This window comes from Glycine max, chromosome 11 (assembly GCF_000004515.6).
Source record: "Glycine max cultivar Williams 82 chromosome 11, Glycine_max_v4.0, whole genome shotgun sequence".
Classification (NCBI taxonomy): domain Eukaryota; kingdom Viridiplantae; phylum Streptophyta; class Magnoliopsida; order Fabales; family Fabaceae; genus Glycine; species Glycine max.
Genome location: NC_038247.2, coordinates 1133093 through 1158450, shown reverse-complemented (window position 1 = coordinate 1158450; position 25358 = coordinate 1133093). Strand labels below are relative to the sequence as shown.

The window sequence follows — 25358 nt, the reverse complement described above, 5'->3', positions numbered from 1 at the left end:
CTTGCCCTTCCTCAACGATTCCATACTAATCAGCAACCATGAAGAAACAAATTTTCTCCTCGATTTAACTCCTCTTGCTATTAAAAAAAAAAGTCAAACCTGGATTGTGACCATCCTCAACAGCTATCAGTTTTGAACTTTGATGATCAAGTTAAATGAAAGAACTTCGTTCATATGTTATTTTTAAGGAATAAACTCAATTAATTTTACTTTCTTTTCTTATCACTGTGGGTGCTTATAAAAAAGTTTATACAAAGAGCACTTAAGTGGCTGCAATTAACGTTATTCTCGTGAAGTTCAATATTCCATTTGTTTACCTGCCATATCATACTTTGCAGCCTTGTCGTCCTTTTCTTTAAAAAGTATACTGCTATACTATTGACGATAATTATAAATATTTAATCACAAGATTTATGTCTTTACTACATTCTTCTAAAAAAAAAGTTTCAACTATCATAAAACAAAATTTTTCAAATATCATAAAATAAAAATAATTTATCATGAATCAAACATAAAATTCAAATATATATCATAGATTAAAAACATATTTAATATTTAAGACTTTTACTTTTGAGTTCAACATTTAAATATGCAACTAGGTTAAGTATTTAAATGTAAATCTTTGTTGTCCATGAGGAATTCCTATTTGATTCAAACAAAATTATCTTTCATAAAATATACATGTGATCTTTTGAAAAAAATCATATCATTTGTGTTATACTAATTATATTTTAAAAGTTTTATCATGTACAATAAAGAGATTTAATTATAATGCATTTATAAAATAGGATGAGATGTTTATAGTGTGTAAAAAATAAATGGAACTTTGTCTAGATTTTACAAATGAAAAAGTTTTTTTTTATACGAAATACAAAATAAAAAGGTAAAGTAATTTACTAAAAAAAGTATACTATCGAACGTGCATCCGGGTTTGCTTCAGCTCACAAAAGGAAAAAAAAAAATCCTCTTTTTCCTTTTAAACCCGTAGTTCCTATTCACTTTCTTAGTTGACTTGTAACTTTAAAGTAATTTAATTATTTAAACATCAAATAATTGATACCATAACTAATATTTATATTATATACAATTGTCTCTATCTTCTTTTTTTCAGCATATATACATTTAAAAATACTGTGAAAATTAAACGAGACAACAAAAGTGGTCCTACTTTGCTGTGTAAAAAAGAAAAAAAAAAAAAAGAGACATTTTATTTACCATCCTTTAAGTGACCTGCAAGTCTGCAACTTGAATTCAAGGAAGAAAATCCCTTATACTATTTTCAATAATTTTGAAAGATAATTTATTATTAAATTTAGATAGTTCCTGCTACTAAACATTTGGATGATGAATTTAGCTCCTAATAACGCTAATTTGGTAAACCCTTGATGAAAAATTTAGGATTTTACGCTGACACCTACTGTTACAGTAGTAGTAATTTACAGGTACAGAAGGAAAAAGGTGAAAGAAAGAAAGAATTACTGCTAAATTAGCACCGAAAACCTAATACGGATCCATCGGTGATGGCGATGGCGACCCTGCATTGAGCTTTGGCCTCCACGTGACGACTGAAGAGGTGCAACACCCTCACGCGCCCCGCCATCTCAATCCTCGACTCGATCTCCATCGTGGGCCCCACATTACTGGGCCCATCAACGAAGGGGGGACCGAGGCCCAAGGGGAAGGACTGGACGGTGAAGGTGGCGGCCATGTACTGAGTCCTGCCGGCGGGAACGAACATGAAGCCGACCTGTCTGCCGTAGTAGAGAAGCTGGAGCGAGCTGTCGTAGTGCGAGAACGTGCCTCGGTTAGGGTTCCTAACGGAGGCGTACTGTGAGAACGTGAAGTTGACGGTGCCGTTAGTCGCGGAGAAGGAAGGGATCTGGACGGCGCTCACAGCGATTTTGGGGTCCTGCGGCTTGAACACAGTGAAGTAAACGATGAAGACGACAATGAGAAGAAAGATCAAGAAAATGGTGGCAACGAAACACGAAGCCAAGTTGGTGCGGCTCTCGGGCTTCGCCATGGCTCGCTCGGTGATGTGATGATGTGAGGATGGATGTGGCAAAGTGAAACAAAACAAAGCAAAAGCCACTGCCACGGGCACATGGAGTGTGTGCAAAAATTAGCTAAGTAAAACTTTTATTATTTGTTTTTTTCCCTTCAATCCAATTCTGTTTACCTGTAATCTTTTTGTCTTGCTTTGGACCTATTATACAAAAGTTTACATTAATCTCTAAAATTTATATAGTTTATAAGCTAGAGTGAGAATTTTTCAATTTTACGGACATTGGGTTCAATATTATTTATGTGTTTGGGTCCCTCACTCCCTCTTATCCTATCACTTGTTTTTTTGTGAGAGTCTCTGTTGAAATAATGGTTTTCTTTTTTGGCCTGAGGCGAGACTGATTGATCCCCCTTGTCGTGAAGATCAATTACCAGCTTTTTACCAGACTCGAATTAATTACGGAGCTAAATAAAAAATAAAAAAATCTCGCCCTCTCGTCAGAATTAATGAATGTGAATGATTATTCTTGTTGATTACTTGATTCGAATCTAGTTTGTTGGATCGGCCCATTTGACTTATACATGGACTGGCCAATTTAGATCTTATGTTGATTGATATATTTGATTTTGGGATTTTATTACAAGTGGTCCCATAATTTTGTGTCCATTGCAATATTTTGACAGGTTGAGGAAGGTTATTTTGTATTTACCTTTCTTTTTTTATCCTAGTGATCTATTAGTACTATTTTGGGTAAATATTTACTTGCTATTTTAACGTTTTGCCATCGGCCACTACATAAAGATGAAGTTTCCTTGTTGTACCTTCCGCCTTATTCAACTTTGTTTTATGGGTTTCCTTCTCTTCAACTTGTTGAACTTCAGTTATTCTTGACCAATTGGACAATGAGGCTACACTGAAAACTTATTACACATGGACCAAGCTGCATTATTAATCTGAACCACACATTATTGTTAAGATTAAATTGACAATTATTATTATTTAGACCATCCATAGTCCAAAATAAAAGTTTAATGATCATTTATCAAGAAGTGTCCTTGATTTCAAATTTTGAGTTGTAATTTTTTATTTGTTTCTCTAATTTAGAAAAGACTTTAAATATAATGATTTATCATGGTCCTTAAACAGATTTAAGCCTTTAGAAAATATAAGAGGCAACAACAAGTAAATAATAAGCAATTAGTAAGGATACTTGGATCATGAGTAAAAATGCCTAATAAATAGCAGGCATCAATAATATATTTTTATGAGTAAAATGCCCCTTATGAAGCTTCTAAACATATTACAACTATACACAAGGTATCCATCCAACTCCTGTGTTAACCCTCACACAAACCTAAAATACATAAAAATCTTAGTGGAAAACACATCTTATCAGAACCTTTTAACTTCTGTTCCACATGGCAATAAAATTCTGAAAAACAGTTCACGGAAGTGTATGAATGAGAGAGGAGCAAGAGCTTCAAGACCTATATTGTCCAGAACGCACCTAGCTAACCCCACTTTAAATAGTCTGTGCAGTCCATCCAAATATGGACTATAGTATTCACTTAATACATCCAAATATATATTATTGTTATTATATAATATAACTAGGAATCCCAGAGAGTCTATTTTGAAAGCTTATCAAGCGGGAATCCATGATCTGGGAGACAGATTCAAGAAACACATATTCCTCCATGCCAGGTAGCAATGATTCTTGGGCTTCACAAATAATCTCGTCGATTACAGATTCCTTGTTCAAATTTTCCCTAGACATAATGCTTCCAATTTCATAGGGAGTGAGGCCTCTGTCAACCCCTTTCTTCAATAAAATTGTGGAGATGCGGAGTGTTCGTGCACACTCAACCGGGACATTCCACCCGTAATATTTCAGAAGCTCTGTGTCTTTCTCCGCATCCAGAGATTTGATATAATCAACCCTATCAGGGGAGTAAGGCTCACGTGCTTGGGACCAGTAAAGCCAATCAAATGTGCAATCCTCAAACTGCAGAGACAATAAACATTGTGTCAATGCAATACCCAACAACATATGTTGACACTCCTTGACCATTTTTTTATGGACTAATCAGATATGTAAATAAACAATCTCTTTGGATAATGATTTATAAGAATCTTGAAAATATATAAAACAAAAATAATTGCCATACGGATATATAAGATTGATCTAGTAGTTAAAAAGGTATGAAAGGAATAGCTGGGAGAGGTTGTGGATTTGAATTTCATCAACAAATATTTCTAACAAAAACTAACCAAGAAGAAAAAGGTCTTTCAATCAAAGTGATCGAAAAGACCCAAATAAAAAATTAAAAAAAGAGAGGAAATAAAAAACGAATTTTTATGGAAAAATTGCCATGCCCATGAAGGAAAGTCTGGTGCTGTATGCCGTATAAAATGAAAGGAAAAAAAGAAGAAGCAATGAACGAATCTCTCGTAAGAAGCTTGAATTTGGAATGGTAGCAATCGAGAGTGGATTCTTATCAAGGGGAAAGAATCAAGGAGAAGTGTTGGAAGGGTGAGAGCTTAAATGGAAGCAGATTCAGAAGATAGATAGGATTATTTTAACTAATTCCTGCGAGGGCCGATCTTATCTGCTCTCTTGCATTATGACTAATAATGTAGTTTAAGGTACACTAATAATGTAGTTTAAGGTACACTAATAATGTAATTTAGCAACAGAAAGAAAAGTTGGTAAATTTTACTTTCCTATATCATTGCACTTCATGTGCCATTGGTCCCACCACGTATGATCCACGTGTCAATCACAACGTTTTGAAATGAACCAACGACAATCTCAATAAATAGTCTTATTATTATTTATTTAATTTAATTTATAAATAAATATATCCACATCCACCACCGTGTCCTCCTAAGATACGTTTTTGGGAAGCCTCATGGAGACACTCTCATTACCTAAACATATTTTTATTGTGAAGGCTGTTTAAAAAAAAATATGGATTTGCCTATGCCTATACTATCCAGCCAGCGGTACCCACCAGAAAAAGAAAATGACATCTGAATAATTATAATTCTTTTTAGGGTGTGCAGATGCACACGTGTCAAGTAGATACTGTTTTTTCAATGTATCCTTACCTTTTTTATGTAACGAGATTTATTTAACAATTAATTAATGAAGGGATTTTATTTTTCTTTTATTTATTTTGGTCCAATTTTCCATGGCACCTTATTCATCTAGACATGGGCCGAAGAAGATTTCTGGCCAAGATTGGAACGGGCTTCCTTTTGGCATTTGGTGTGATTGGCATATTGTTACCCGCCAAAAGAAGTGAACATAACATTTCTGAGACTGAGAGGTTCAAAACTTGAATCTCTGTTGTGTACCTTTTATCTACTGTAATACTATCTTCCACATTTGTAGGATCAAGAGCCTTGCTTCAATTCCAAGATCCTCCTCCTCCCTCAACCGCACCTTTTTCTTCTCATGTTCCTTTAGCGCCGGCGCTGTTCGTCATCGGAGATTCCTCCGTTGATTGCGGAACCAACAATTTTCTGGGCACCTTCGCGCGCGCCCCGATCACCTTCCTTACGGAAAAGATTTCGACACCCACCAACCCGCCGGAAGATTCTCCAACGGAAGGATCCCCGTCGATTATCTTGGTGAATAAAGATCCTATCTTTATAACAAATTCACACATGTTATTTTTTATTAGTTTATTATTTTTCTTGAATTAAAGTAAATGTTAGTATTTATGATAATGATAATTTTGGCATCAGCTCAGCGTCTTGGGCTTCCTTTTGTGCCAAGTTATCTTGTGCAGACAGGGGTTGTGGAGGATATGATTAAAGGGGTAAACTACGCTTCTGCTGGTGCTGGCATTATTCTCTCTAGTGGCTCTTAATTGGTTTGTTTCATTCACTTCATTTTTCTTTTCCTACCAATTGAAAACACGTTGTAAGTTCATATAAATTGATGCAGGGACAGCATATCTCCCTCAGCAAATTCAGCAATTTACAGACACACTTCAGCAGTTTATATTCAAAATGGGCGAGGATGCTGCAACCAATCTCATATCCAATTTTGTCTTCTATATTTCTATTGGAATCAACGTCTACATTATTTACTATTTGCTACCTACCCTGGAATTTCAACCACTTTTTACCATCTTCACTCAAGCGAGAGATAAAGCTAAATGCTCTTTAGATTTATTTTCTCATCCATTATACTTTCTTTTTAAAAAAAAAATCTTGCTATTCATCATTAATCCATTTTATAATTAAAGCTCAAATGCATTATTTTGGTGTCATGTTCGCGTGTCAAAAGACACTCTTTCTTGAGACATGTTTGACGCATAAACATAAGTCCATACTTATCCATGGTCACAATGGGAGTTAGTCCATTTAAATTTTAAAAAATAAAAATAATAAACACTTAGATATTTAAACTTTTTATGTAAAATGTAATGTCTAGTAATGAAAAAAAAAAGGTTGGGACATGTTTATTACGTAATAATTTTATTTTCTCCAACTTTTTCATTTTATTTTTCACCCCACCTTAACTGAGTCAGAGCATACCCTCTTTACCTTTTTTATTTTATTATTTTATATACAAAATCTAGTTCAATTTTCACCTGTACCTGTATTGTACATACCTAGTTCTACTAGGACAGGTTCAGTTAAGACATTGTTTAGAAAATGTCTATAAAAGTAATGCTTCTAAACTAGCAAATTATTGGATCGTCTTGGGGCTTTTGCACCTTTAGTGTGCATAGCATTGCAATTTGCAGTTTTGCACACGCTTAGCCTGATTAACCTAACACTTATTTTTCTGGACATGTTCAATATTTTCATGTAATTTTATACATTTTTTGAAATTTTCTTGACTCTTCTGCACACAGCAGCAACTGAAACTGACTCCTAACTGATACATTATCCTCGGTGACGTAGAACTTATGCAATTTAAATGTCAGGAAAGTGGTGATCACGGGACTTGCCCCTATTGGATGTGCCACTTACTACTTGTGGCAGTACGGCAGTGGAAATGGAGAATGTGCTGAGCAGATAAATTCTTGGCCGTTGAATTTAACTTTCTCACGAGGTACATGGTTGAAAATCTTGTTGAGGAGCTCCCTGGTGCCAATATCATCTTCTGTGACGTGTTAGAAGGTTCCATGGATATTTTAAAGTATCATGAACGTTATGGTACTACTAGTATTTTTTTTGTTTTTATACCTCTCAGTGTATTAGGGAATTTCTGTAGCATTTAACATGACATCTTACTCTGCTTTACCTCCCATAATTAGGCTTTAGTATCACGAGCGAGGCCTGCTGTGGATTGGGGAAGTACAAGGGCTGGATCATGTGCTTATCACCGGAAATGGCATGCAGTAATGCCTCCTACCATATCTGGTGGGATCGGTTTCATCCAACTTATGCAGTGAATGCCATTCTGACAGACAATATATGGAATGGCTGGCACACTTAAATGTGCTATCCTATGAGCTTGGAGGACATGGTAAATAGGATGCCAAAATGATATTGTGATGTTAGATTACTCCACTTTTTGCACATAAGTGTTTGATACTCAATGGCTCTACTTATAAGTAGGTTTTTTTTTTTTTTTTGCACATGTTGCTGAAGAGAGTTAGTGTATATACATATAACGTTGTAAATTTACAATGTAATCAAATATTAATACTACCAAAAACTTCTCCGTGCATAAAATCTTTTCAAGTACTGAAAAGTAATGACCTAATAGGCACTGAAAAAAGAGTTCAGCATCAGCATCTCACTGCATAGTTGCATTGCAACCTATGGAAGTGAAGCTAGAGCATCTGGAACCACTTCTTTTGCATGTTGCAGTACAGTAACAAAAATGGCTTTACTACGTGACAACTTTAAACATTAACTATAGAATGGCCTAGCTATAAAACAATATAATGAATATTGTTACACTACAGCATACAAATAATGTAACCCATCCTCTAATTGTCTGGCGCACCTTATCTGCATTGTATGATGCAGAAAACGTCAACATGTGTACTGAAACTATCTTGAGAACGGCAAGGCACACAAAAACAAGACTCGTTGCTAATACAGCAAGTTCTTTGCTTTCCATATTTGCTTGATTACTTGCAACCTTTCGAACGTCTGATCTGAAATGAAAGTGTATGAATGACATGTCAATCACCAGACCGGAGAAAAAGTATATAGGAAAGAGAGAAATATCACTGAAGCAATGGTAAGGAAAAAGCAATCTTCTATTACAAAATGCTGTAAAACCAGGGTTGTTCACCAGAGAGAAGTATTAGTGTCAACAATATGAGCAAGCAGGGATGGAAATGACTAACACGAGTTGATTTCAAATTTGTTACAATAGCATCTTAACTCACTTTTGTTGAGGCCTACAATGTCACGTGAGATTTAAGAATTTTAAAAGTTTTCACTAGTATGGTGCACTTAAGAACTTAAAATGGGTTCTAAAATTGTCTCACAATTCTTAAGAACTGTTAAGAACCATTGCTTATACAAACAAACAAAAATTCCCATGTCAATTACTCCAACAATGTAACTATATAAGAACTAGTTCTTAATTAAGAACCCCATAAGCAACTCCAATTGGAGATTCTCTAAGACATGTGAATTTGAAAAACCAATATTGCGATAGATAGCTTTCAGTCAAAGTTATCAAAATGATCTATACTAACCTTAGCATGCTATTTTCTCTGGCTATTTCATTAAGTTGAGATGAGACAGCATCTTTCCAAGACTCAGCCTCAGATATTCCTTTTTCCTGGAAAATGAAACAGACCAAGAATTGTAAATGCATAGAAGAAATTGAGAGTGACACATGATGAGAAGACAAAAAGAGGAAAGGTACAGGCTCGGAGGCACATGGTAACCCACCATATTTGTGTTCCACTGCCATAGGTCTTTGATCTCTGACTTGCTTTGTCCAAGGCATTCTGATAATCTGGAGAACTCTTTGTCAAGATCCAGTAATTTAACCCCTTGTCTCCTGTTCAATTCTTTGATGTAATCCTCAAGGACAGATAAATTCACCTCCACTGACTTCACTTTCTGCATCAAAATCTTCAGAACAGTGTCACCTGCTACCCTACCATTTAGCTGTTGTCTAAGTTCTAATACAGGATCAAGAATCAAGTTTGCAGTCATCGTTGTTTTTACTGCTTCTGCATCAAACTCTCTAGCGGTATCATTGCTTGATATCTCAGCAGCCACAGTATCATTCTTAGTATCAACTTTTTTTCCATTTCTGTCAATTTGACCATCTTCTGATTTCAAAGAAGAGTGGTCAGTGATATTATGAACAGGCAACTTATCAGGAATGGATGCCACAGAAGCAACAATTAGATCCTTAAGCATCCGCTCTATCGCATTGATCCCATAAACTTCTACAAGACTCAGTGTGCAGTAAAACTCGGATCCATAATGTCTAATCAAGCTCAACTTTAAATACCTTGCCCATTTGGGTTCAGGCAGCTTAAAGCTCTGTGCATGCTTGACATTGGCAGCAATGAAGTTTCCCAGCATGCTCCATTCTTCAGTTGGATAGCTCAAACTTCCTGACAAATCAAATTCCTTGAAGTTAGAAGAATAATGCTCAAAGTTTGCAATCTTCACAGAATCAACCAAGGTCTCTTCTGAGAGCTCAATAACAACAAATTTTCCTTCAACAGAACAAGGGTTTCTCAGGTACTTGTCATGATCCTTCCCGAGTATATTTTTTGCACCTTTGGCCTCCTTATTATGGGCCACCACCTTTGCACCTTTGGACTCAGAGGCATAGTTGTACACAGAACCATCAGATTCAAGCCTGTGAGTTATGTTAACAAGCGCAGAGTCCATGACCTTTGTTTTTTCTTGCGCTCGAGATTCATCGTAATTGTGATGATGAAGTTTCTCATCAGGAATTTGTTTAAGTTTGTTTACCTCTTGTGGAGGTTGTGGTTTGCACACCAAATTACTACCGTTGCCTAAAACGTGCCAAAACATTTGTTCTAAACTAGTTGTTTCGGGAATTGAGTTGGAGGGTTTTGAAAGTTTCTGACCAAGACTGTTGTTGGAGCTACCTGATTCATTGAACTCTAACATAGCTGCATTTGTGGAAAAAAACATCATGCAAGGATTAGTGACATTAATAAGAATGAATAATAATAATATGGCATGCATGCAAGGTCATGGTCATGGATGTTATCATTTCCTATAATTGCAAAATCATAAAAACGAGGCAGATATCTCAATAGAAAACATGGTAATAAGAAAAATATGTGCATGACCATATATGATTGCAATGTATGAAAATAATAAATAAAAAAAATGAAGGGTTAGATATAAAAAGTGAAAAGGGAAGTGGAGCAGACCTCCAGTGCCATGAACAAGGCGAAGCTTGATGTAGAAGAGGAGGAGGCACCATAGGGAGAAAATGAAGGAGAAAGAGAGGCCAAAAATGCTGGTATTGCATTGATGCCTTGACATTAGGAATTTGATGGGTGATGATGATGATGAACAAGAAGATGATGGTGATGATGATTCTTCATGTTTCAGTTTCATCGGCACACCGATGATTGATTGAATATTGATGGAAGCCAGAACAAAAGAGAAACAGAGAAATTTTCGTGGCAAAAAGAAAGAGTGGAATAACTGGGCGTTTAAATAGAGAAAGGCGGAGAAATAGGACTTAACGGCCACTCCCACCAATTACTCTTGTATCGTCCTTTAACCGCAAGCAACATCAAAACTTCCGCTACCATCTATTCCCGGTAATTTTCCACTCCACCTTCTTTCCCTTGATTCCTGTTTTGTTTGGATTAATTATTTAATCGTTCAACTATAATTTTGACTACCACGTGCAAATTTTAATCTTAGTTAACCTCCTTTTTGACAAGTTTAAGGTTAGTTCATTGTTTGTTTGTTTGTTTTTTCCTTTTTATATAACTAAGATTCTAAAATACTAATTTAAATATTTTCTTATAAAATTATGTTAACAATTTTTTGCTGCGTATAATTTATGGTTTTTTTAAAATTATTTCTATTTGTTTTTTAGTTTAGAAGATTATTAGTTCGCTTTCTTATATTTTCTCTTTTCTCTAAAATTAATAAAATAACAAGATGGTCCCCAAATTATACATTATTAATCGGTGCTTAAAGTTGTGATAAACGATTGAATTGATCCCTCAAATAAATAAAATGACAAAATAGTTACTGAAATTATAAAGTACCAGTCATTTTAGTATTATAATAGTCAGTCAAATTGGTTTCAAAAATTAAAAAAGAAAACTATTTTTTTAGTCCCCTACTTTCAAATAAGCCCATAATTATTTTTTTTACGTATTTTCACTTCAAACTTATAAAATTTCACATTTTCTTTCACTTATTGGCAGTAATGTTAATAATGTTAATGACAATTGACATGATAAAATATTTTGTTTAGAAAATATTTAATTGTATTTTTCTCTTCTTATTAATGTTTGGTGTGAGATTTAAATTCTTGACAAACATTTGTTTCACAAAATTATTTTATATTTTTAAGAATCACATCCACAAAAATATTGTAGTTTAGAATGTTATTCGTTAGTATATATAAAAATATGTTTGGTTAATTTTTAATATTTTTAGAAATATTTTTAAAGTTTTAAAATAATAAAAGAAGAAATAGAATTTATAGTGAAGTTAGAAAATAGGAATGTGACTTTTTTATTTTTTATGTATCAAATCATATGTGTTTCATTAATTTAAAAGAAAAAACGCAAAATTTATCACAAATACCCAAAAAAAAATTCATGTTAATAAGAAATTTTTTTATAAATATATTACAAGAACAAGAGATCAAAAAATAACAAAAAAAAAAGAAAAAAATAATTATGATTTACTTGTTCCTGAAAATATTTTATCTGCTAGACATCATTGAGAATTGAGAATTTCAATTTATTTAAATCCAAATAATATAAATAGTATGCATAGAAATACAATATTTTATAATCCAAATAAAGTTCAAAATGGTTTTCCACTTTTGACTAAAAAAAGAAAATATTTTGAGAAAGATAAAAAAAAACTAATAAATTTCAAAAAATTTCTTTGGTCAAAATATCGATTAGAAGATTTAGCTTGTATAAATTGAAAAAATATCTGAGAATATTTTTTAATAATCTAATAAATATGAGAATAAACATTTTTATCTTTCATATTCCTGGAAATACAAGATGATTCCGTAGAAGAAAGCTCCCTTACTTTCATTTTTACGACCACCAAAATGCTCTAAATCATATAAAACCCCATTACATTTGATAAAAATATAAATTATAATAATAAATACAGATAATTATCTTAACCATGTATATATAGCAATCACATTAATTAGTTTAATTGATTTTATAAAAAATATGAGACATTTAATAATTATATTTAATAAAGTTAAATTATATATAATACTTTTCATTAATTAGGTTAATTGTATATATTCAATCATTATTGTCATTACCATTTCAAATTGAATTGTCCCTAAGAATAAATTCCACGTTAAATTATTTTTATAAATAAATGTCATATAAAATTATTCGCGTATATAATGGCATTTTAAATTAGTAGTCCATTTTAAATTGTTTCCATTAAAATGCTATTAAATTATATTTGTAAATAAACTATATATTCAATTCCATATTAAATTATTTTCATAGATAAAATTCATATTAAATTATTTTCTAAACAATTATTCATTTTAAATCAATCATCAATCAAAATGCTATTTAGATTATTTTTCATACTAAATCCTTCCAGTAAATAATAATCAATTTTAAATAAATTGTCGCTTAAATATTAAATTAATGTCAATCAATAATGGAGATACAAAAATATGGAGAAGATGACAATATGATTTTTATGCTAAAAAAATGCATCAATATATTGAGATGTAGTAGATGAGGACTCTGGGTGCAAATTATTTAGTATATAGTGTAGATATTAAATTGATCATTGCTTAAATTTTAAAGTAATGTAAATCGATGATTTAATGGAGATGAAAAAAACATTTGAAAGATAACACTTGGAATTTTTTTAGGATAAAATGTGACAGTATGTTAACATGTGGAAGATGAAGACTCTAGCTATATAAGTCTATTAATTTATATAATAATTACGTTAAAAATAATATTAATAATGATTTTTTTAATTGTACAAAATTTTCATACTGATGGTGCATAACTATTAATTTTCTTTTACAAATAAGTTGGATAGTGCTCCTTTCATTTTTTTAAATGTCAATATTTTGAAAAAAATGTTTTTATTTATTTTCATTCTCAATATTTAAGATAATATTAATCATTCTTTTCTCAATTGTACTCTTATTTCTTATTTAACTTTTAATTAATTTGCACATCTATCATAAGTAAAAATGAAAGAAACTAATATACATTTATGGTAGAGTATATACATTTACGGTAGAGTAGAAATGAATAAAGGATAAAACAGAAAACATCATAAATATTTTATTAAAATTGAGAGAATTCATTAATATACATTTATGGCAGAGTATATACATTTATGGTAGAGTAGAAATGAATACAGGATAAAACAGAAAACATCATAAATATTTTATCAAAATTGAGAAAATTCATTAATATACATTTATGGTAGAGTAGAAATGAATAAAGGGTAAAACAGCAAACATCATAAATATTCTATTAAAATTGGGAGAATTAATTACTTCCAATTATCCTAAAATAATTATCATTTTAATTTTTTAATATAATATTAGTTATATATTTATATTTCTTATAATATTAATAATAAATAATAAAATTTATAAATAAATTAATGATAATATAATATTAATTTTATAAAATTATTACTCTTATGTTTTTTGATGAGTAAAAAAAATCTTTATGTGTAAAATGTAAAATGTAAAATGATTTAGAATGATTATTATTTTGAGACGAAGTAAGTATAATGTTTTATTATTAAGTAAAAATCTTACAAGAAAGATAAAATTATTAAAATTAATAATGGAGGTAGCACTTTTGAATAATCAAATTATTCACATCAATTGAGTTATTAAACTCTTATTTATTATTGGATGACGAATTTTACACTTATTAATATTTAATTATTGAAGAGAATAAGACATGATTTGGTAATAAAAAAATTGTTTGGAAAAGCAAATTGACGTTAATGGTTCATTCCTCATCCTTTCAGCTCTCAAGTCTGAAACCTTTCGTGTCTGCACTTCCGAGTTCCACTACCAGGCACAACCAGTCACATTATTCTTTCCCGTTTTAAATATAAAGAAAACAAATATTTATGTTAATTATTGTAATTAATATAATTAAGTATACTAATTTAAATTAAATATATATTTTTAAATTATCTTTGATTTAATTTTGATATTAAAAAATAATTTTGAGTTTGAATCTTAAATATTTCATTCAATCTTGATTATAAGAAAAAAAAAGTATTTAATACTTGTTAATAAAATTAGTTAATTTTATTAAATTATATTATTCTTTTATATTTAAAATAAAAAACGAACAATTTTTTTTTATTTATATTTAAAAAAATAAAAAAAATATGAAATTACATTAAAAAAAATTATGAATGTTTCAAAGTTCGGATCATTAAGAAAAACATTAATTATATTAAATGAAATTAATTATACACGAGATTTTTTTTCCTTGTAGTGGAGACGTTCTGTTTTTTTGTTTATATTGGAGAGTGTAGGTGTACCAATTTGCCAGCACCATATTTTCAGACCGAACTCAACACTCGCAGCACCGCCATGAGTGCCGCCACTTCCTCCACCCTCTCCACCGTCACCGATGCCAATCTTCACTCCAGATTTCATTCTCGTCTTGTTCCATTCACTCATCATTTCTCACTTTCTCAACCCAAACGGATTTCTTCAATCAGGTTCTTTTCTCCAATCCTTTTTTCAGAGCCCAATTGCTCATGCATGCACGCTTTCACCTTCCTTTCCTCCAAAATGAAATTGTGCATCATACCACTTTCATTCAAGACGCTAGATAATATCACTTTATCCATACGCGAACGCTAACACATGTTTTCCTAATTTTCAAATGAAATGAAATTGTAAACTGTTCTCTTAAGTTAATGCTGCATAATTTCCTATTGGTTTCAGTTTCACTAACTTGCTTCGGATTCCTATTGTTCAAGTAAATAATGAATGTGAAACTAGTAAGCGTAGTTATGCTTGCAAATTTAAACTGTTCCAACAACTAAATAAATTCCTAATGTTTTGTTTTGTTTTATTCAAATCTGGATACACAGAGCTTTTCTGTTTAATAATTTGTCAATGTTAATTTTATGTTCAGAGCTTGAAAGGAGCATGTCATATTTTAATATATGTTTTAAGCCTTGTTTGTGTTGAATGTAGATGCCAATCAATTAATACCGATAAGAAGAAATCAAGTAGAAATCTGCTGGACAATGCAAGTAACCTCCTCACGGACTTATTAAGTGGTGGAAGTATAGGGTCTATGCCCATAGCTGAAGGTGCAGTCTCAGATCTGCTTGGTCGACCTCTCTTTTTCTCACTGTATGATTGGTTCTTGGAGGTACTTACACTTTTCTCAATCATGAACTTGTTGTGTCCTATATATGATTTTTTCCCCACTTTCACTTATCCTTTCTGTTTTCATTCTTATATTTGTTTGTTTTAGTTTTTTACTTTTGAATGTTGGTGTTTTTACTTCAATGCATGCAAACTTATAGTTATATGAGAATATATAGTTTGCTCATAAAATTACTCAAATTGTTTTGTTTACTCTTCCCATCATATTTGACTTTACTCAGTCAATTCTATTTTAATAATTAGTATCTGAGGATATTATTGAACATGACACAGCATGGTGCGGTGTATAAACTTGCCTTTGGACCAAAAGCATTTGTTGTTGTATCAGATCCCATAGTTGCTAGACATATTCTGCGAGAAAATGCATTTTCTTATGACAAGGTATGATCTCAGCTCTTGCTTGAATTTTGTTACACTTGGTTCAGCCCATCGACAGAGAAGTTGTTTATCTGTGGCATCCTTTTGAATAGAAAGGTATGAACTTCATATTAAGCGAATTAATCCTCTGTTGATCTTTATTCATATGAAGTTTGAACCCGAAAAGGACCAAAATGTTATTTTGGCTATTCCAATTACTGAAATGAACTGAATAGTTGAGTTCAGTGCCCAGCAAATGTAACCTCAATTAATCTTATGTTCACATGAACCAGAAAATATGAAATGGAAAATACCAGAATGTTTTCAGTGATATTTGATAGCTAATTGAAATTGGATTTGATTTGTGAAGAGTATACATTTACTCTTAGCAACTTACATTTTATCTATTGAAAAATTCTCGGGCTTCTCAAATCTCAACTGTAGTTTCCTCCAACAAAACTACAACTTTATCCTTCAACCAGCTTCCTGTCTACCCTCTTTCTAACTAAGAATCTTCATGATAAAATTAACTCCTTCCCTGCTCATCACTCATTAGTTTGATGAAAATGGCATTAAGCTTCTGAACTTTACAGGCTAATTAACTCCTCCTCTGTTTATCCCTTTTTGAAAATGGCATCAAGCTTCTGAACTTTACAGGCTAATCAACTCTACCATGTTTACCCTTCATTAGTTTTATGAAAATGACGTGCTTCAGAATTTACAGGCTAAGTTCGTACGGCCCTTGCAGAGCAGGTTGAGGACGCCTTGTAACAGTAGAATTGAGGAAACTGATACATTACTTTCTTAAAAGAAAAAATAAATAAATAAATAACTTGAGTTAGTCTTTTTCCTGTAGTGGGAAAAGGATTTTTTTATTTATTATTATTGTAACTGGTAAATCTTGACAAAGTAAATGTAAACATTTGTGACCAGTGGGCTACCCATTAAAATGTAGTCTAATGTAAAACATGTTCTGCCCTAGGATTTTACAAGCTGGGATATGTTGGTTTTCTGGCAAATTTATGTGCCTATTTCATTGAGTAATGTCTATTTTATTTCACTTTATAATCATCTTCAAAATTTCTCTAATTTTTGCATCTGCTTGTTAATTAAAAAACTAGGGAGTACTTGCTGATATCCTTGAACCAATAATGGGCAAAGGACTCATACCAGCAGACCTTGATACTTGGAAGCAAAGGAGAAGAGGTGTAGAAACTGTATTTTATATTTCTGTCATTTTCTCCCCCTTTTACCTCCTTGACTCTGCATCTGATCCTTTGTTCAATTTACAAGTCTTTTTCCCCTTTCATAAAGTTTTGGGAGGTAGAAGGTATTAAAACTAGAAAGGTGCTTCAGCAGCACTGGCTTCTTTTCTGGAGTTTGGTTTATTTACCTTTGAGAGCAATTATGGCACACATTTTACAAGATAGGCTTGTTTTCCTAGCCTCTTTATGGGTTTCTGCTCTTGGATTTTTCAGATGTTATATTTGCAAAGAGATTGGGATGCTCATTTGAGCTGATGTATTCTCTTTGTCTCTCTTATTATCATTGTAGCTTATAGAAGTAAGAAGATTCTTGATACTCCATTTTTCTTATTTGTTTGTTTCTCTTGATATACACTTCCTTTATAGGGAAAAATAACATAAAAAAGAAAGTACCATAAACAACAATAAACAATGACAAAAGCCTAATCCCACTAGGTGAATTTGGCTGCATGGATCACAAGACACCATTTGGCTCGAGTGAAGACCAAATCTTCAGAGATATTATTCACCACTGGATCCCTCTAACGACCTTCTCCAATGTCCTTGGTCTCTCTTTCTCCCTTTCCTAAAAACCATGCAATCTATTCTTCTCTCTAGTGCTTCTAGTGGCCTTCTTAGAATGTGTCCAAATCACCTTAATAAATTTTTTGTCATCTTTTCCTCAATCAATTTCACACCTATATCTCCTCATATATACTCATTTCCTGTTTTTTCTTGTGTGGCCATACATCCATCTTAACATTCTCATTTATACTTCTTCCACCCTTTTCTCTTGTTACTTTAAAGCCCAACAACATTCACTACTATGGAGTATAGCCAGAAGTATAAGAATATGATAAAACTTTCCTTTGAGCTTGAGATGTTCATGGTGATTACAAATAACTTCCGGTATCTTTTCTCCATTTTAGTCATCCTGCTTGTATCTTGTGTGTGACATCCTCACTAACTTCTCCCATTATTTTGTAATATTGTTCCAAGATATTTAAACTTAGAAACCTGTGGTATGACATCTTCTCTTATTTTATCTTCCCTGTCATATTCCTATGCTCTCGCTAAAATTGCAATGCAAATACTTTGTTTTACTTCTACTTAAGTGAAAACCCTTTATTTCCAAAATGTGTTTTCGAAGTTTAAAGTTAATTGCTTCCCTTGATTCCTTGAGCAAAACTATATTATCTGTTAGGGATAATATTTTGAATGTTTGTGGTAAGCACATCCAAGACTAGATTAAACATCCAAATTTGGTATATCAACAAGTTACTTACTGATTTGGAACTGTCAAAGATATTTGCTAACCTATATTTTAAAGTTACTTACTGCTGTCCTAGAAAAATATCTGTTATGATAATAACCTGAAGTGTTATTAGAGCCGACAAAGAACCTCAAACAGATAAACTTCCAATTCCTAAATGTTGTCCCCTAATATGCTGTCAAGTATCATCCTCAAATTAAATGAATGGAGCTCATCATTCCAATTCTTATGGACTACAGTAATTAACTAAATTAATACCAGCTATCTGTTACAAGTTATGAGTCTGAATAACTTTTTAGTTTTAAATAATAATCATTGGTTTGTATAGCTTGTCTTTCCTGTGCTAATAATGTCAAGTGTTTTATGAATGTAACCTATTATTATTGTTTTCTTTGACTTGATATTTATAAAATATGCAGTCATTGCTCCGGCTTTCCATAACTCATACTTGGAAGCTATGGTTAAAATATTCACAACTTGTTCAGAAAGAACAATATTGAAGTTTAATAAGCTTCTTGAAGGAGAGGGTTATGATGGACCTGACTCAATTGAATTGGATCTTGAGGCAGAGTTTTCTAGTTTGGCTCTTGATATTATTGGGCTTGGTGTGTTCAACTATGACTTTGGTTCTGTCACCAAAGAATCTCCAGTTATTAAGGTTTGACTTAAAGGTTATGCATTTCAAGTGTATACTGATTTATTGATTGTAAATGAAAGTAGACGTGGTAATTTTCTTTCTTATATTTTGTCTCCTTAAAAGCATCTAGCTACCTATCTAATGTACTTCTTTATTAATATGTACTCCCGACGCTCAATCTCTTTCATGTTACGTGTTGAATATAGTTTCTAGTTTTCTACAAACAATTGTGCGGGTAAAAAAGAACAAGGACTTATCAAAAGTTTATCATATTGTCAATAATAAACTGCTTGTATATTTAATGAAAGTCTGTCTGGAAATACAAGTCAAAATTTTAGGCCATGTTGGGAATATGATTTTCAAGACCATACTTTTTTTTGTTCTCTTTACCTATGGTTAGGAGAGCTCATATATCCTCTGCTTTTAAGTCTGTTATAGGCAGTCTATGGCACTCTTTTTGAAGCTGAACACAGATCCACTTTCTACATTCCATATTGGAAAATTCCATTGGCAAGGTGGATAGTCCCAAGGCAAAGAAAGTTTCAGGATGACCTAAAGGTCATCAATACTTGTCTTGATGGACTTATCAGAAATGCAAAAGAGAGCAGACAGGTTAGATACTACTTTGATTTCATGATTGAATAGCATGATTGATTGCAGGAACCATCATCATTGTTAGACTCTCATATTATATTGATAGTGCATGACATGGTCTTGATTACATTCTATTTGCAGGAAACAGATGTTGAGAAATTGCAGCAGAGGGATTACTTAAATTTGAAGGTGTGTTTATCTTAATGGATCTAATGTTAATTGCTAATGTAAAACTATCAGAATAATTCCCTGAAAACTAGGAGTTATGTAATTGCCACCAAGTTTATTAAGATAGGAGTTTACAGGATGCAAGTCTTCTGCGTTTCCTGGTTGATATGCGGGGAGCTGATGTTGATGATCGTCAGGTATATCTATTCCTGATCCATTATGCTTAAAAAAGAACTATTCTGGCTAAAATTTGGTTCCTTTGGATAAGCGGTAAAACTGCTTGTTTAGACAATATGTTTCATTTCAGGTAGCTTGTCAAAGTAGGCTTTTGTTTACTTTGTTCTCTCTCTTGACAGTTGAGGGATGATTTAATGACAATGCTTATTGCCGGTCATGAAACAACGGCTGCAGTTCTTACTTGGGCAGTTTTCCTCCTAGCTCAAGTATGTCAGTCTAATGTATCTCAAAGTGCCTGTTCATGATAGAAAAGTTTGGGTTGTTTTTTTCTGACTTTCCTCTTTGTGCAACACCATCTTAATACTTACGAATTTCCTTATTACAGAATCCTAGCAAAATGAAGAAGGCTCAAGCAGAGGTAGATTTGGTGCTGGGTACGGGGAGGCCAACTTTTGAATCACTTAAGGAATTGCAGTAGGTTTCCATTTCATATTTACCTTTTTTATTCACTGAAACCAGTTTGGTGGTCATTATATAATTCAGAAAGATTAACTAAAATTATAACAAATTGGCACATCTACATGAAAGACAAGCATTACAAGTAGTTACTTTCAATTATTTTTTTCTTGATGTGAACTTTGTAATCAGTCAGCTTTTCTCACAAAGCAAGGTTTGTCATGAATGTCAGAGTTGACTGTAGGGTGTTTTCAGGGAATATCACATTCTGCTGTACCAACTTAGCTACTAGAGTAATACAGTTTGTTACATACACTGTATGCTTTCAGGTACATTAGATTGATTGTTGTGGAGGCTCTTCGTTTATACCCCCAACCACCTTTGCTGATTAGACGTTCACTCAAATCTGATGTTTTACCAGGTATTGGTTTCTATTGATTACTTAATAAAGATGGAATGGAAACAAATTACATTATTGCTGTTATCACTTGGTATCTAAACATTGAGTACTAAAATTGTCCAAGTGTTTCGAATCCCAACCATCCACACGCAATATAAAAGTAAATGAACAATGGAACATGTTAGGGAATAGGGAATGGACCAATCATGAAAGATTGAACATGTATATTGTTTGGACTTCTTAATTGATGTCATGCTTTGCCCAATTAGCACGGGCAATGTGGATTGGAAGTCTCCTACTTAATAGAACATAATATAGAAAATTCCAACCTCAAAATAGAGATAAAGGAATTAATTTCAGAGTGAAAAAGAATACAGTGTAGAACAATCAGAAATCCTCTGAAGATAGGGAAGAAAAACACAATGAAGAACATGCATCAGTTCAAAAGATCAAATCAGTTTCATGTGCTTATGGGGCAAGGAGACAGAAACAAGCATATTGAACAAAAAAGATAAGGAGGAATATAGATCTCTGAATAATAGATTCTGGCATTGCACTCTTGCCAAATGTGCTGCATGCTAGCCACAAAAGCACAATTCCACAGCATCTTTTCCCTGTTGCTCTCGAAACATCTAGCTGGATAGAAACAGAGTTCAAAGCTAGGTGGACAGATACAATGTTCCCCAGACAGAAACTACCGTGCAAAAAGGGGCTTGCTACTTGTTTTAGAGCTACTGTGGAGTTGAACATGAACAAACATCAACTGTGAGAACTTTATGAAGCCTATACACCCGTAACAAATCATTATTGTTTATCTTTTTATTCATTGCTTCCCACACAAAACCTTAACCTTGGAGGAAGGTTTAGCTTTCCAAGAAAAAGCCTGTCAAAGGAGATGCATTATGAATCAGAAACTGAAATAAGGATTCACTAATGAAAGAACCTAAGGGGTTAATTTCTGAGAATGGAGAACTGAAAGGAACCAAGAAAGCCTAAAAAAGAAGCTAGGTAGAAGGTGCTAAAATGGGTAAAGGAATCCAAACAGAATGGGTTTCCTTAGATTGAGGTCAAATAGTTTTAAATTAGAGTGTTGCTTTCATGCATTGTTACTGTAAAGATTTTCACATTGTAACCAAATAGAGATGACCTTAGATGTGACTTTTAAAGTAATTATTAGAAAAATCAATAATCTTTTTATACATATGACAATTTATAGTTGGATGATATTGTCAAATACATTTACACTGTCAGCTGTTCTAATTAAATTCTTTAAATTGTAAATTAGTCATCGAGGTCAACCAGATTTATTTTGTTTAGACATCTGATGATTCACTTATGCATCATCTTCAAGCAGTATTGTAAATTAGTTTAATTACTAGGAATCCGCATTTTTGGTAGCTGAGATTTTATGATCTACAATTTCTATGTTCAATGAGTAATGTGACTACTTTTCTTTTCTGTCTAGTTAATTTTTATTTGTTGCTTCCATTTGAGATGCTGTATGTATGAACTTATGTAACGTCACTTCTCCAGGTGGGCACAAAGGTGAAAAAGATGGTTATGCAATTCCTGCTGGGACTGATGTCTTCATTTCTGTGAGTACAAACATATGTGGCTTCTTGTTTCTTTTATGAACAAATGCATGGATTTTATGGACAAGAATTCTCCAACGTTATACAGGAACATGATAGGGTCCCCTTTTGTAAATCAGAATGGCACATTTAATTTACACTTTCTTAACAACCAAGAGAGGGGTACCGTGTGGGAGTTCCCCCCACCCCCCCCACACACAGTTGTGGCAGTTTTTTGTTTGTAACTTTTGCGTGGGGAAATAGGCAATCCTTTAGGTGGGCCATTGCCTTTGGGATCTAAGACATGCCATTAATACTTTGTTAGTATTGCAGTAAACTTCTTTTTTTTTTTTTATTTCCCGACAAATAACCTATCCTTGCTAGTTGCTACCATTTTTGTTATAAAAAAAATCAAGAGAGTACTCATAACTTGGTTTACCACTAACACTTAAATACAACAACAGTTTGTCTTGTGATTTTGGTTATTTTGCTCAATTTCACTTCATTTATTTGTATGGCCACCTAAGTATTCCTATATTCAGGTATATAATCTCCATAGATCTCCATATTTTTGGGACCGCCCTGATGACTTCGAACCAGAGAGATTTCTTGTGCAAAACAAGAATGAAGAAATTGAAGGATGGGCTGGTCTTGATCCATCTCGAAGTCCCGGAGCCTTGTATCCGAACGAGGTTGCTTCTTGCTCCTTTTTCTTTGTGTGTGTGTGTGTGTGTTAACTCATTCTTGGACATTGACAAGAAATGTTTACCTTATCAGGTTATATCGGATTTTGCATTCTTACCTTTTGGTGGCGGACCACGAAAATGTGTTGGGGACCAATTTGCTCTGATGGAGTCCACTGTAGCGTTGACTATGCTGCTCCAGAATTTTGACGTGGAACTAAAAGGGACCCCTGAATCGGTGGAACTAGTTACTGGGGCAACTATTCATACCAAAAATGGAATGTGGTGCAGATTGAAGAAGAGATCTAATTTACGTTGACATATGTACTGTGGCCATTTTTCTTATACAGAATAATGTATATTATTATTCTTTGAGAATAATATGAATAAATTCCTAGACTCCTCTCTTTGAGAATTTATTTACTTTTTGGTTATATCGTGTTTGAGAAATTTAACACGAATATATTAGTTCTTAACCTAAAATAAATAAGTAAAATAGAGTACTCCCTTGCTAATATTCATCAATTAGTACTTTATTAGCTCATCGATTGAACAATTGAACAAAGAAGACTTGGCTTAAGGTTTTTCCGTTGATCTTTCCCTCGCATTTCCCTTCCTCATTTTCCTTATTTCAAAAGCTTCTTTCTGTTGGACAAAAACTACTAAGTAAAAGGAATGTCACGCATCCTGACATTTGCCCTACTTTGAAATTATAATAGAACAATTAATGACAACTATTTACGTCATCTCCTCTCCTAAAGTTAGTGGTAATTGCACTGGTATCCCGTTTGATTTAAAAATTACTCTTGACTCATGTCAACATCAGCAATGTTAGTCTCCATTATTGTAAGGTTAATGCATATAGTTTAAAAAATATTTAATGAAAGTAAAATATTAGTATATTTAAACTAATATCTCTTGATTCTTAATGTCTGGATCATTAGTAGTGAGATATTAAATAAGGATATATTTGAAAAGATAATATTAATTCAACTTTGAAATTCTAAAATATTAATTGCTTTGAGATAATAAAAAAAAACTAAAACATATAAATATATATAGTAGTAAGTATTAAGTGAGGTAGAAGCTTAATTCGCGCAACTTGTAATCTTGGAAAGAAATTTTCTGTTTGGTTCGACGTAATCTTTTAGCGTAAGATTCTGTATTACTTTTGCATGACAAACTACAAACTGTTTCACTTGTAGGATATTCACCAAAGTACCCAACTTGGAAAGTTTTGACATTGATTTGAAAGCAAATAACACGGGATTTTTTTTTTTGAAAGGCAAAAGTTGCTTTTATAAATAACAATAACAATTCGAACCTATATTATGGATGGTGTATTGGTGTTGTACCAATTCAAACCTATATCAAGAATTAATGTTTCTTGCAGCAATTCAACTTCATAGACAGAGCACACAAAACCCCATATTAACCGAAAGAGAAAGAAAGAACAAAACAGACAAGCGTGATAACAAGTATGAATATCCAACAAAGACAAACGAATGACCCTCCAAATTTGTTTTGGTCCGCCCTAATATTAAGCATTGCATAAATACATTATTGAATTTCTAGAATTGTAATTTTTCATTAGTGGTGAAACTTGAAAGAAAATAGAACTAGTAGAAGTCATATATATATATATATACCACTCATTTGACTAAAACTGTGCAAAATTACTCTCATGTTTACAGCGTCAAGAAAATCCATATTTAGTGCAGGTACTCCATAAGAATTAATTTGACACAATAGCCTAAGATTTTCAGAAAGTAATAAATGTTAATGTGGTTTTATTTTATGCCTTTCTAGAAACAGTAGACTGCAAAGAAAGAAAGGTGATGATGTAACCTGCCGCTGTTTGCAATTGGCGGTTGCAACCCATCTTTTCCCCCCATTCCTCATTGTGTGCTTTTTGGGTTTTGAGTTTCTGGGGGATACTACAAAGTACAAACAATTCGTGAATATTTTAACCATTAACATATTTGAAAAATAAATTAATAAAAAGTGCTGTTAAAATCATTAAATCACCTACATACCGTTAACGGAAGAATGAAGATGTAATGTTTGATAATTATATACTGGATTTAGGTGTCAGTTTCAAATCGAACAAGTTCTACATACTTTATATACTATCAATGCAACCGCGTATTGCACGATTTTATTTTTTTAAAAACAAAAAGTAAAAAATTGAGTAAAAAAAATTAAAAAAACAAT

General features: G+C 32.6%; 3 protein-coding genes, 1 long non-coding RNA gene and 1 pseudogene across 4 annotated transcripts; 2 read left to right on the top strand and 3 right to left on the bottom strand.

Annotated features, from left to right (window-relative positions):
• Positions 1-1286: 1286 nt before the first annotated feature.
• Positions 1287-2315, bottom strand: LOC100776169 (uncharacterized). The gene has a single exon (XM_003538627.5). The coding sequence runs from the start codon at positions 2021-2023 to the stop codon at positions 1487-1489; it is 537 nt and encodes a 178-aa protein (XP_003538675.1). The 5' UTR covers positions 2024-2315; the 3' UTR covers positions 1287-1486.
• A 908-nt stretch (positions 2316-3223) lies between these two features.
• Positions 3224-4686, bottom strand: LOC106795154 (uncharacterized). The gene is made up of 2 exons (XR_001383405.3): positions 4174-4686; positions 3224-4010 (listed from the first exon to the last, which is right to left on the bottom strand). It is a non-coding gene; the product is annotated as an uncharacterized lncRNA (long non-coding RNA).
• Positions 4687-5015: 329 nt separating this feature from the next.
• LOC100820524 (GDSL esterase/lipase At1g71691-like) lies at positions 5016-7688 on the top strand (annotated as a pseudogene).
• Positions 7689-7768: 80 nt separating this feature from the next.
• On the bottom strand, positions 7769-10555 carry LOC102668828 (SUN domain-containing protein 5). Its single transcript, XM_006591458.4, has 4 exons — positions 10366-10555; positions 8888-10098; positions 8689-8774; positions 7769-8136 (listed from the first exon to the last, which is right to left on the bottom strand). Exons 1-4 carry the CDS (start codon positions 10553-10555, stop codon positions 7902-7904), a joined length of 1722 nt encoding a protein of 573 aa, XP_006591521.2. The 3' UTR covers positions 7769-7901.
• A 4170-nt stretch (positions 10556-14725) lies between these two features.
• Positions 14726-23544, top strand: CYP97B2 (Cytochrome P450 97B2). Its single transcript, NM_001248605.2, has 14 exons — positions 14726-14902; positions 15387-15567; positions 15858-15965; positions 17063-17147; positions 18878-19116; positions 19534-19707; positions 19831-19878; positions 19995-20054; positions 20214-20300; positions 20420-20508; positions 20820-20911; positions 22424-22485; positions 23004-23153; positions 23239-23544. Exons 1-14 carry the CDS (start codon positions 14772-14774, stop codon positions 23461-23463), a joined length of 1731 nt encoding a protein of 576 aa, NP_001235534.2. The 5' UTR covers positions 14726-14771; the 3' UTR covers positions 23464-23544.
• Positions 23545-25358: the final 1814 nt, after the last annotated feature.

What these genes read in the sequence shown, in the direction of transcription:
- LOC100776169 (XM_003538627.5), bottom strand. Translation starts at nt 2,023, where the DNA reads ATGGCGAAGCCCGAGAGCCGCACCAACTTGGCTTCGTGTTTCGTTGCC.
- LOC102668828 (XM_006591458.4), bottom strand. Translation starts at nt 10,555, where the DNA reads ATGAAACTGAAACATGAAGAATCATCATCACCATCATCTTCTTGTTCA. An exon ending in CCTTGTTCATGGCACTGGAG is followed by an intron (nt 10,099 to 10,365) that starts GTCTGCTCCACT and finishes CCACAAATGCAG; the next exon opens with CTATGTTAGAGTTCAATGAA. An exon ending in AGAGAAAATAGCATGCTAAG is followed by an intron (nt 8,137 to 8,688) that starts GTTAGTATAGAT and finishes CTTTCATTTCAG; the next exon opens with ATCAGACGTTCGAAAGGTTG.
- CYP97B2 (NM_001248605.2), top strand. Translation starts at nt 14,772, where the DNA reads ATGAGTGCCGCCACTTCCTCCACCCTCTCCACCGTCACCGATGCCAAT. An exon ending in AAGAATCTCCAGTTATTAAG is followed by an intron (nt 19,117 to 19,533) that starts GTTTGACTTAAA and finishes AGTCTGTTATAG; the next exon opens with GCAGTCTATGGCACTCTTTT. An exon ending in GAGCCTTGTATCCGAACGAG is followed by an intron (nt 23,154 to 23,238) that starts GTTGCTTCTTGC and finishes TTACCTTATCAG; the next exon opens with GTTATATCGGATTTTGCATT.